Source organism: Protomyctophum parallelum (genome assembly GCF_964188405.1).
Source record: "Protomyctophum parallelum genome assembly, chromosome: 14".
Classification (NCBI taxonomy): domain Eukaryota; kingdom Metazoa; phylum Chordata; class Actinopteri; order Myctophiformes; family Myctophidae; genus Protomyctophum; species Protomyctophum parallelum.
Window position 1 is genome coordinate 15,557,756 of NC_139709.1, and position 13,267 is coordinate 15,571,022.

A 13,267-nucleotide genomic window follows, 5' to 3' on the forward strand; every position below is an offset into this window, starting at 1 on the left:
AAAGTATTACCAATTTTCTGTATTTTTACTTCTACTTATAAACAACATAATCAGAATGTTATGGTTTGCTGTGCTGTGAAAGGTCGCTCAGCTGTGCTACCTCAGTCCAGCGGATGACCTTTCCGTTGGCTTTGAATTCGGAACCGTGGAAGATCTTCACGCTAGTGATGGACTCCATGGACTTGCCATCGATGGGGCTGATCACACTGTGTGAATCACACACGCGCACACACACACACACACACACACACACACACACAGTTGGGAGTCAGATTTTGTTTGGCAGATAACAGCGGCATGCAATAAGAGCGGATTATATAGACATTATATTGATTTCTATATTGGTTCTCGTCTGAATTTTACACCAGTTTTGCATGCGTCGACTCAACATAATGCACGACATTGCACTTGCATGCCTCACATGTACTTTATAACATTTCAGGAGGTAGAGTCTGGAGAAGGCATGTGTCATCACACCAGCATGTGTTTATTGTATACTACAGTATATACCAATTATTTGTTCATCTTTCAAGAAGGATCCTCCAATACATTGAATAAAATGTATTTACATATTTCTTTTTACAGAATGGGTTCCCCCAGATTGATAATTTATAAGCATGCGTGCACGGGTTGCCAATAACATTTTTATCTGTGCCAAGAACGTCTGTTGACGTCTTTTTATAATGTATATGTATTGATTCAGAATGGTCTCACTGATATCTACCGTCTAGCAACATCTAGGTAACGCTTGGCTAGCCTGTGGTCCGTCAACGAAATTATTCCCCGCCATCCACCGCCATTAAAAGTGCGATATTAAGGCCCAGACAGTTAGCTCAACCGTCTGCACTCCATCTTTAAAAACACGATCGCAAGATGAGTACGGATCATTTCACATTGTAACATCATTTCACATTGTGTCCCTGCGTGGACCTGTCTCCCTGCGTGGACCTGTCTCCCTGCGTGGACCCGTATCCCTGCGTGGACCCGTCTCCCTGCGTAGACCCGTCTCCCTGCGTAGACCCGTCTCCCTGCGTAGACCTGTCTCCCTGCATAGACCTGTCTCCCTGCGTGGACCCTTCTCCCTGCGTAGACCCGTCTCCCCGTGTAGACCCGTCTCCCTGCGTGGACCTGTCTCCCTGCGTGGACCTGTCTCCCTGCGTGGACCTGTCTCCCTGCGTGGACCTGTCTCCCTGCGTGGCCCTAGGGGCTCCCGGTCCGTTCCTCTCACCCCTTGTTGAAGTTGTGGTCGTCTTCGGTCCACTGAACGAGGACGTGCTCCTGGTTGTCCTCCTGCTCAGCCTGCTTCCCACAGACGATGGTGAAGTCCTTCATGTCCCTCAGGGCCTGCCGTAGAGAGTCCATGGTCTCCGCCGTGATCTGGACCATCACGCCATCTGACCACCACCATGTGGAGAGAACAGAAGGACCATGCTCTCAGCAATGCTCATCTACTGCCATTGAGGTCTATAGACATCATTTGTTGATTTATGTGTTTACAACAGAGTGCGCTCTTCCTTCTGCAACCTCGTGAGTTAATCTACGGCTTCCGGATCAGAGAACAACCGGAATAAAACTTGATCAAAACAAATCACCTATCAAATCCAATTATAGGATTTCACAAACATATTTTTTTTTTTTCGTTGTCACACCTCGACGTGTACAGTGCTAGGGGTTTAAAGGTCCACAGACATAGTTCTCACCTTCTACAATGCTGGTCTTGGCTAGGTACCCCGATGAGGCTTTCAAAGCACCGCTGAACACAAAGAAGCAGGCGCCAGTCACTGCAAAGACCAAGAAAGGGACAATTTAACCGTAATAACTTTCAATTCAACTTCAGGCATGCAAACAGACGAGGGTGTAAAAGGTGACAGTGTGCGGGGGATGCGGCGCAAATACTTTTTAGGGTTTTATGGGTACCAAACCCATTTGGGGGGACGGGGACGGGAGACGGTCATGGGGACATTACAAGGTTATAGTACACTTAGGGCTCTGTTTTCATCCATGCTCAACCCCTTATCCCTAAACTACCTTTTACTATTTTGAAAGACATCTTTGAATAGTTAAAATAGCCAATCTACAAGCTCACAACGTGTTGATGGATGAAAATCGAGCCCTTCAGTACAATCTATTACTCTCAGTATTAAGATAATAACATTAATTCCCTGATGAGATCATAGAATAAAATGACAGATGATTTACTAAATACAAATCTATAGTGAGTATTGAACAAGACGTTAATAAAGTCATAGAAAAACAACTGTTTTTTTTAATTGAAGTCTCAAACAGGTCAGCTTGCTTCTGCAACCAATGGGTCCAACACTCCAATCTCAAAATCCCACTCTTCACATCAAGTAAGATAGATATTCAGTGGCAAAATAAATAAAATGTGGGATAGTTTGCACAGCAGTCAACAGGACAGTTCTGTCAGTGTGGAGGCCTGGGCCAGGGTTTCTACCTGTCAAGAGTAGCAATTTTGCCCAGTTCTCCCCTTCAAAAGTTTAATTTAATTGCTTAACTATATTACCCCGAAATAGTGACCAAACAATAATTAATTCATCATGAATAATAACCAGCAGCTTCCGTATCTATATGTGTTTAATATAAGGGGGGTCCCCGCGAAGGGTTGGTGTGGTGTTCCGTGGTAATGTTCCCTCTAATTTGTTTTCGGTCTGAGTAAACACTCAAACCTCCTGAGCAGACATCAGCAACTGCTGAGCAAACATACATCACCTTGACATCAACTAGCGACTAGCCAAACATGAGAGAATGCGAAGTAAGCGCCCCACACAGGTGTGATTTTTTTTTTTGCCAAATGGATTTTGGGAGTGAATAAATGAATAGTTACATAAGGCTACGCAATACAAGTTACAATATGTTTTTTGTTAATATCAAAGTGGTAGGCTAGCAATTATAGGAGCCTTTTCAGGCTGTGACCCGCCAAAGTAATCATATTTGAACTGGGGACCCCCCACCCAGACAAGCAACAGAATGGTTCTACAGATAAATGTTTTGAAATAGCAGATCGTTGGTCGTTGTGAACTTGTGGATTGGCTATTTGCACAATTGTTGCCTCCGTCTTATATAATAATAGGGCTGTCAATCGATTCAAATATGTAATCGCGATTAATCGCATGATTGATTAATCACATGATAGTTAATTGCGATGAATGGCAAACTTAAATCAGTGGTTGTCAAGATTCTTCATTACAAGGCCCATTATTTATTCTGCATTTGAGCCACGGACCACCATTTGATGACATTTAGCCTTCCAGACCCAAACTAAAGAACTGTATTGATGTTGGTACCATTAGGAGAGATAACCATTGATACCATTGATACCATTGATCAAAATAACATGTTTTTTCTACATTCTCAAATTGTGTCCAAGTAATGCAGATGTTTAACAATTATTCAACTTTGAGAGTGTGAAATTGAACCAAATGGACCCACTTGGTTTAATGTTACACTCTCAAGAGCTAAAGATCTATACGGGTTAATTTGGTTACAAAGTCTCCATCATTTAGCTGGGGACCACCTGGAACCCCCTCAAGGACCACTGGTCACTGGTGGTCCCCAGACCACAGGTTCAGAACCACTGCTTTAGTGCTTTTCAAGTTTTAAATACTGTTATCAACAGAATGCTTGGTTTTTTGCAAATGCCATGGAAGAGGGCAGAAATTCTCAAAGCATAAACTCCACACACACACACACACACACACACACGGGCGTGCATGTGTGTGTGTGTGTGTGTGTGTGTGTGCGCGCGCGTGCACTCCCAGACGAGAGCCCTCTGCCTGCCTCTCTCTCCAGCAAGGACGCACACACACAGTCAGGCTGTCAACATTAGCTTTAGAGCAGGCATTAGCATGGTCTGTGTAGCATCAAGCGTGCAAAAGTAACTGCTATGTTTGTCTCCCGAAACCGTTCAGTTCAGGCTGCATGTTCAGTGCTCGAGTGCTCGGTTTCTTCCCCCTCAATGTCGTAACTCTTCTATTAGTTGGCTCTGGGTCAAACCACCGAGATCATGGTAAATGGCTGGGAATGCGTGGCAGTGGAATTGCCCAATGCGAACTGTATAATTGTAATACTTTGGCACAAACCAACTGTTGGCGAAGAACAATATTGATTGTAACTAAGAGTTTCGATGAGTTAGCTATATTTTATATACAGAGATTTAGAAGGAATAAGCAAAATTGTGTGGCGACAATTCCTCCTCCTCCAGTCCGCTGTTTCTCTTCTCCAGAGGAGATCACACTGTGGAGTGGGCGATGGCTTCCAGGTGTGTGCTTGTGTGTGCGTGTGTGTGGTGACGGAAGAGCCAATGGAGAGATGGTATGGATTGTTGCCAGGTCCGCAAATTATAAGCGAGTTGGAGTGTGTGTAAGTAAAATATGCGGACTTGGCAACCCACTTTATTTGCAGCAAGACAAGCGGTGTCTAGCGACTGAATGTTAGAGCCTGTCCACTCTAAGACTGAATGTTAGAGCCTGTCCACTCTGAGACTGAATGTTAGAGCCTGTCCACTCTAAGACTGAATGTTAGAGCCTGTCCACTCTAAGACTGAATGTTAGAGCCTGTCCATAAATGGATATCAATTGCGAGTTCCTCACAAATCAACCACACTCTTATATATACTCTTTATATTATGATGGTTAAAAATTCTTGGACGTGCAAGAACTGCTGCCGAAACCAACTTTGGTAAGGCACTGATCTCGAGTCAGGTCTCAAGCCCAAAGTTTCATTTACTCTGTCTCATCTCGGTCTCGCCCATAATTTCACTTGGACTTGACTCGGTCTCGGACCAAGGGACCCCCCCTACTCCCAAGTCCCTACAATGCAACGAAATAAATGTTATGAGGATATTATGAGGAGCCCATTCACATTAACATCATAGGAGAGCTGTCTAGTTAAATAATACAGTGTAGGACCTACACGATTCGGACCCCTCCCACACTTGGTCTTGACTCGGACTCGCTTTAGGTGGACTCGACTACAACACGAATAGTTACCTACAGGGCTGGTGGTGGATGCTGGTGGTAGTTAACTTAGTACCTGTAGGGGGCTGGTGGTGGTAGTTAGTTAGTACCTGTAGGGGGCTGGTGGTGGATGATGGTGGTAGTTAGTTAGTACCTGTAGGGGGCTGGTGGTGAATGATGGTGGTAGTTAGTTAGTACCTGTAGGGGGCTGGTGGTGGATGCTGGTGGTAGTTAACTTAGTACCTGTAGGGGGCTGGTGGTGGTAGTTAGTTAGTACCTGTAGGGGGCTGGTGGTGGATGATGGTGGTAGTTAGTTAGTACCTGTAGGGGGCTGGTGGTGAATGATGGTGGTAGTTAGTTAGTACCTGTAGGGGGCTGGTGGTGGATGATGGTGGTAGTTAGTTAGTACCTGTAGGGGGCTGGTGGTGAATGATGGTGGTAGTTAGTTAGTACCTGTAGGGGGCTGGTGGTGGATGATGGTGGTAGTTAGTTAGTACCTGTAGGGGGCTGGTGGTGGATGATAGTGGTAGTTAGTTAGTACCTGTAGGGGGCTGGTGGTGGATGCTGGTGGTAGTTAGTTAGTACCTGTAGGGGGCTGGTGGTGGATGCTGGTGGTAGTTAGTTAGTACCTGTAGGGGGCTGGTGGTGGATGCTGGTGGTAGTTAGTTAGTACCTGTAGGGGGCTGGTGGTGGATGATGGTGGTAGTTAGTTAGTACCTGTAGGGGGCTGGTGGTGGATGCTGGTGGTAGTTAGTTAGTACCTGTAGGGGGCTGGTGGTGGATGATAGTGGTAGTTAACTTAGTACCTGTAGGGGGGCTGGTGGTGGATGATGGTGGTAGTTAACTTAGTACCTGTAGGGGGCTGGTGGTGGATGCTGGTGGTAGTTAGTTAGTACCTGTAGGGGGCTGGTGGTGGATGCTGGTTGTAGTTAGTTAGTACCTGTAGGGGGCTGGTGGTGGATGATGGTGGTAGTTAGTTAGTACCTGTAGGGGGCTGGTGGTGGATGATAGTGGTAGTTAGTTAGTACCTGTAGGGGGCTGGTGGTGGATGATAGTGGTAGTTAGTTAGTACCTGTAGGGGGGCTGGTGGTGGATGCTGGTGGTAGTTAGTTAGTACCTGTAGGGGGCTGGTGGTGGATGATAGTGGTAGTTAGTTAGTACCTGTAGGGGGCTGGTGGTGGATGATAGTGGTAGTTAGTTAGTACCTGTAGGGGGCTGGTGGTGGATGATAGTGGTAGTTAGTTAGTACCTGTAGGGGGGCTGGTGGTGGATGCTGGTGGTAGTTAGTTAGTACCTGTAGGGGGGCTGGTGGTGGATGATGGTGGTAGTTAGTTAGTACCTGTAGGGGGCTGGTGGTGGATGCTGGTGGTAGTTAGTTAGTACCTGTAGGGGGCTGGTGGTGGATGCTGGTGGTAGTTAGTTAGTACCTGTAGGGGGCTGGTGGTGGATGATGGTGGTAGTTAACTTAGTACCTGTAGGGGGCTGGTGGTGGATGCTGGTGGTAGTTAGTTAGTACCTGTAGGGGGCTGGTGGTGGATGATAGTGGTAGTTAACTTAGTACCTGTAGGGGGCTGGTGGTGGATGCTGGTGGTAGTTAGTTAGTAGTTACCTTTACGGGGCTGATGGTGGATGCTGATGGCCTGCGTCTGGTAGTTGCCGTCGTCGTTCTGAACGCACACCAGGTGCGAGTCGGCCCGGTCGTTGAAGCACGCCCCCATGGCCAGCACGTGCTCGTTGGACTTGTTCATCGCCTTCATGAGCTGGAAAGGACAAACATTCTCTGTGTATAATTAAGCCATTAAGACCCGCAAGGACCCGATTCTACTAAATGTCTTCTGTCTGAATTCTGATAGTGTTCTGATGAAACGTATGTTGATATACATCAGTGGTGCTCAAAACCTTTTCCATGTCAAGGACCAACCAAACTTGTATGCGTTCATTTGGCCGGCAATCCCCATCTCAAAACATTTAGTTCCAGGGACCCCCAGAAGCAAAGACAAAAAAATGTTTGCTTTTAAACATGGATATTGTTGGAACAAATGTTCAGATTTTTCTAAAATAGCAGATCTAAAAGCTCATCGTGCCACGCTTATGAGCTTGTACATCTGTTATTTTGTATTATTATTTTGTTATTTTGTATTAGTATAAAATGACACTTTACCGGTCTTAATGGGTTAAGCTGCTTGACAGGGCGTTTGGGGACTAAATTGGGTTAAGCCTTAATTGCGTTGGGCACATGGGTGAAGTGTTTCTTTTTTCTTGTTAAGTGGGTTGCGTTCGAGATGACAGATTGGACGAGGACACTGACACATTATGAATAGCACGGATATCATTACTCGCAAAAAAAAAAGAAAAAAAAAACTATTAATTTCCTTCAGTGACTCATTGACGGATGGCGTTTCTTTGAATCTGTCCTTCACAGCTTGAAAATGAAAAATCGGGAGCCATTTTTAGCCCACTCGCTGCGTTAAAAGGCCGGGCGTTGACATGCTGTTGTCAAACGGTCCTAGTGTTCATGTTGCTGGGCTTCCATCTGTTGCCGCGTTCGGTGGCCAAACGACACGTTGGCCAAGCCACACAACTTGGCTCTGTAATGTTTCTGCTTGGTTCCTTCGCCAGAAACAGCAACTTGTAGATCTGTTGTTTCTGGTGAATGTTCAAGTGGTTAAAAAACTAAAATAATAAACTGGTTTATTTGTCACAGTCCTCCTGGCCATGTAAAAGGACCCTTACTCATCAACCGGCGGTTGAGGAACGCACAAGCCAACGCCACAAGCGCCCGGATAACAGATGTGCCACTTATATCTGGGAAGATGATGTTCAGAAGTTAGAGTGGTTATTTAATAATGAAGTATTTAGAACAGCAGCAGTTTGTTTCTAGAGCCTGGAGTTGAAGACAATCCCAGCTCTTCAAGTTATATCATGTGTCTCCGGTTACAGGTCTAATGGCGTATTTTATTTTATTTTGTATTATGTAATCTGCCATGCAAGAATCTTGGGTGTAAGTTTAGTATTCACTTGATCAAGTGTCCTGTAAGTTCATATGGGCTGGGCTTCTTCAGAAGCATGACACTTAAATAAAGAATCAATCAATTAATCATACTAGTCCTTACCCGTTCTTATATGAACAGCAAATTATGTTCAGTGTGGGGAATTGTTTACAGATGGTTTTGGGAAGTTGGGTTGGGCACAAAAGTGGAATAGTGGATATGGATATGTTGCTGGGTGTCCAAGTGATAACGAAATTAGGTCAAAATTCTGCTAAATATGACTTAAATTAAATCATGATGTATGATGATAAGAGTGCCCCTCACTTCACACAGGTGTGATTTGTCTTTAATAAAGTGATATGAGGTAGGGGCAGGCAATATGACAAAATATTATATCACAATATCTTTTCAGAAATGATCACAATATTGATATTAATCTGGATATCATATTTTTTATATAATCTATATAATCAATTTGTTTTTATACTGATAGACTATTAGTTTGGTATGCAGATAGATAGATAGATAGATAGATAGATAGATAGATAGATAGTCAATTCATTTTATGAATGGATGGACAGACAGACTATCTGTTTTTATCTTGCTGTTCCATCATGTGAGTGTGACATTTAGACAGTGCAGAGGCTACTCGATGGTGAATTAGTAATGTAACATTCTCCTTGGCTTTGACTGCTTCAGTTCAGAAGCGTTGCATTTAGAGTTATGGACCTGAGCTAGGCACTGACTAATATATCCAGCCAGGCAAGGGCAGAAGGTTCCTATAACGACAGTGGGTGCCCACCTTAGAGTAGCCTGCGCACACGCTTTTAGCGAGGTGCTAAGCAAGGGTTGTTTTGGTATATCAATCAATCCGTCCACTCCAATGTGTGTGCGCACGTGCACTCTTTACGTGCGCGGCTGCACGCTGTTTCACCCACGTTTGGTTAAAAGTTATATCAAGTGATGTTTTAACATTACAAACTTTCTAAATAACTTTAGTATTCAACCGTTTCAACGTGTCGGGGTCCTAGCAAGTCCTTCTGTCTACAGAGAAGAGAACTGAGCAGCAACACAGGGAGGGGCGGTGCGGTGGGAGCAAAGGGACAGATCTTCAAATGAACACCGCATTGAGCCTCGACACATTGTTAGCTTTTAGCTCTGCTCTTTTTGGCGAATGACACCGCCGTTCAGAAATATAAATTTAGGTATAGAACCGCGACAATAGAATGTGCACTTGCTGTAGACAGAGACTTGTCTTTATCACGATTGAATGGTCAAATCCTGTAGTCGCACCTGTGCTACAAATCAAATTTTACAACTCGCACTGTGATATTTTTAGTCGCAAATGCGAGTACCTAGTCGCACTGTCGAGCCCTGGGAATAGCTGTAGTATGAGTTGTTTTCCCCGTGTGGTCAGATGCCTGCCTGGGGGCGGTGTGAAAAAGGGTAGGTGCCTCTGTGCTGGTGGAGAAGTGTGACGATTATGACCTCACAGCAACTTTGCCCGTGGGATCGTGTGGTGATGTAAAAACAATATCTGTACAGTAAATATGACAGTTGCGTCGGTAAAATGTAGCCTAGCTGGATTCTGGGAGCGTGCAGATTTTTTTTGTCATGGAGAGATGTGTGCTAATAGTGTGGCTCGGTCGGAGATAGACCACGGACAAATAAACGGGTTTTTATTCACTAATAAATTCATTATTAATCTTATTGAAAAAATGGCTTCGTTAAGACCTCCATATTATTATGGTCAATGCCTGTGTGAAAAGTGGGAGCGATTGGTGCAGGCAATGAGGAGATACGCCGGTGTGTCTGACATTCATTCATTGTTAGAATTATAGTATGATGATGATGATGATGATGATGATGATGATGATAGTAAGATGATGATATAGTATGATTATAGTATGATGATGATGATATCAACATCACTAGACTGGGATTGTGACAGAAAACGGTACAGTAGAGGCGTTTAAATTAGGGATGTCAATTATTGATTAATTCATTAATGAATAATTGATAACCTTTTCGATCGATTAACCAGTTAGTTCATAAGTGGTGATTTAAAACAAAATTGAGAATCAATGTCTAAAAACTACATTTTGGTGATATACAGAAAGAATACAAAAGGCATATTATATTCCTTAATCAAATATTTATTTGACCATTTGAGATACAGGGCCAGGCAATGGCATCTTTGTATGAGGAATACATTTAAATGAAAAGTGTCTTGTCTGTCACATCACATGCAAACGCAGAGACGTTTCTGTGGCGGTGCGGGGGACTTTTTTACTCGGCCACACGTGCATACAGACAGCATTACATTCACAGAAAACCACCCAATGAACCGCAGAATTTTCGTTTAACTGTTAACTGTTAAGTTTAATTGAAGAATGTCGTAACGGCAATTAACAATTAACGAGATACAAGACAGGAGGAACTGTGAGGCTTTTAAATTAGTGTCTCACCTCATTGTAGCGGTTACTGGGGATCTTAATGCAGGTCTTCTTCACCTCCATGTCCACCACCAGACCTTTCACCACCGGCAATGTGTACTGATAGTTACGGAAGTCCTACGGCACAGAGAAACAGCACGGATAGTTACGGAAGTCCTACGGTACGGAGAAATAGTACTGATAGCTACGGATGTCCTACGGCACAAAGAAATAGTTTGAACCACAATTTCATGCGTAGTGAGAGACAAAATGGGATTAAAAAAACAATGGGAAATAAGTGAAAAAAAAGCTCTTACTGCTAGTAGATTCATGATGGTGTGACCAGTTTCTCCAAAGAGAGGTTTTCTGAACCGTACACTGAACAGCGGGCAGGGATAGACTGGAAAGATAAAGTGTTCAGTTGTTACAGCATCCAAGTTTAACACACATCAACCTAGAAGGTAGAATCACATTTACTGTAGGGCGCATGGTGTCACACCGAAGTGGTTCTACCAATGCTGCGGTTTGTGCTAATGCTTTTTTTTGCGGAAATCCACAAATGGGAGGCTAGTTTTCCTGTAACATAGCTTAATATTCATAGTTGCCCGTTGCTTTATAATTTGGGCTTATTTCTGAAGTGGAGTTGCTTATTTGGGCTTGCTTTCATGATTCTTTTTAAAAATAGCTGATGTAGGGCTCAAGTGATGAAACTTCTTTTGGATTTGTTTTCATAGACCTGGTCGCTTGTTTCACTCACAGAATCTGGCAACACAGAGCTTCTCACCAAAACAAACAAAGATAGCATTATTTTCGCTAGTCTTGCTTTGGAGTTGATTGATTGGTATGTATATTAATTGAGAGTTGATATTGAGAATATGGTATCTAGTTCACACTACACCAGTAGTCAGCCCTGAAACATGACGAGCAGACTAGAAGTCCACTGTACAGGGTCTTTTTCTTTTTTTTCTGGTATTAAAAATGTCTTAAACGTCCTTAAGTTTTCACTTTAATGTCAGCTGGGGACCTGCCAAAAAGCACGTGGGGACCCCCCTGAGGGTCTCGACCCACAGGTTGAGATCCCCTGCCTAAGCTGAGAGAGAGATGAAGCAGGGACCCCGCCACTACATATTGGATTCATGTTATGTGCGTTTTCTGACATTTAAACACTTAAACCCTCAAATCTTTTTTCTCTACACCATCCCTCTTCAGCAAAAATAGCTTATCAGGCGATTATGTGATAATTGTGACAGGCCTAAGTCTGTACTGTGTTGACATCAAACATTAACCCATGAAAACCGGGAAAGCCTAGTCATTATATATATATATATATATATATATATATATATATATACACACACACACACTGTGATATACAATAACATATTATTTTGGGGCTCCTTGGCAACATGTTTTTCTTTGAAAACGTACTTTAGAAGGCATTTGTAGCCTCAGGTATTAATGGCTTAACCAAGCACAGAATCTCACATAGACATAAATACTGTGCCTCCTGTAGGGAAAGTAGTGGGGGTTAATCCACAGAAGCGCAAAAAATAAGACAGCGATTTCAGCAGGACTCTACAAAGCTCCTTATGAACATCTATTTTTGGCCTTATCTCTGCAAAACAGCTGGAAACGAATCACCATATATTGATGCATCTGCTGGAGATCTAATTAGCCTGAAAACCTGTCTCAGGAATCTCCTCAGCAGGGGCGGAGCCAGGAACTCTTTATGAGTACGGCAACGCCAGTACGAGGTAGGCGGATCAGGCAGCAGGAGGGGATTTGGTGTCAGAATAAAGTGCCTCTTGAGCCAAATCCCTCACAAGGCTTCATGACATGGCTCACGCTGCGAGCTTGTACATCCGCTATTTTTTTCTTTTCTTTTCTTTCTTTAAGGCACAATTTATTTATTTTTTAAATCCCTGCGTCCTCCTTGGCACGAAAATGTTTCTCTGCTAAACACGAGTTTCCCGAGTTATGTTGGATTTGTTTTATTGGGCAATTCTGATAACTTATGAGACATAATGAGTTTTTCCGCAGCTACTTTGTGACACTTCACACGTTTGGATCACGTGACCAAAAAAACCCGTGACAAATATGTCTGTGGCAAAAGTTTGATTCTGGCCCAATCAACCCCCTGCCTTCTCCACTTACATCGGTACTCAGCCCCCAGCCGCAGCATGAGGCGTATGGGGAACACCTTGGCCCAGGGCGTCTCCCACTTCTGGATGAGGACGGCGAACAGGTAGGGAGGGTTGGGCAGCAGCAGGTCCGTCACCGACTGGAAGGACGGGCTGATGTAGATGAAGCCGCCGTGCTCCCTGCTGCCCAGGAAGCTCTGTGTGAAGAACGAGTGACTCAGGTGGCTCAGCACGGTGCCTGGATGGATGGAGCAGACGGGAGCACAGTGTTCTGATACTGTATATCACATATAGCAACACCAGCTTTTAAGCAAACTCTTTAGAACAGTGGTTTAGAACAGAAGCTGCGAGCTTGTACATCTGCCATTTATGAATTAAAAAAACAAATATGGTTAGAAAATGTTTGGAATAAGTTCAAATGTTTACGTAGATGCACTGTGATGCGACAGAGCTCAAGACCCTGATGCTAGATAAGGGAGTGTGGAGGGCAGTGATTCAGGAGTCCAGCGGTGGTGTTGGCTAGACCACTCACTCTCACATGGCATTGCAAAGTGCTGACGGGAGGAGATGAAGGGAGTGTATTTGTTAATGATTTATTCAGATGGACCGTGGAGAGGGTGAGAGCCGTTGCATCATGCAGGGACATTACGCTTATTCGGTGAGTGGAGTAAAAAAATAACTTAAAAAATGTATTCTTTCATTTATCCAAGTTTAAGCTAACAGTA

The 13,267-nt window shown here is 43.9% G+C and overlaps 1 protein-coding gene across 4 annotated transcripts in view; it reads right to left on the reverse strand.

Moving 5' to 3' along the window:
• The window catches only part of zfyve9a (zinc finger, FYVE domain containing 9a), a 68,895-nt gene that overhangs the window by 10,796 nt on the left and 44,832 nt on the right, over positions 1-13,267 (reverse strand). For all 4 annotated transcript variants that reach the window (XM_083781619.1, XM_083781618.1, XM_083781617.1 and 1 more), the window contains 7 exons: positions 12,556-12,780; positions 10,719-10,801; positions 10,435-10,539; positions 6,586-6,736; positions 1,701-1,781; positions 1,229-1,394; positions 101-206 (listed from right to left, as the gene is read on the reverse strand). In XM_083781619.1, coding sequence (XP_083637745.1) covers positions 101-206; positions 1,229-1,394; positions 1,701-1,781; positions 6,586-6,736; positions 10,435-10,539; positions 10,719-10,801; positions 12,556-12,780 — 917 coding nt within the window. The remainder of the gene's footprint in view (positions 1-100; positions 207-1,228; positions 1,395-1,700; positions 1,782-6,585; positions 6,737-10,434; positions 10,540-10,718; positions 10,802-12,555; positions 12,781-13,267) is intronic.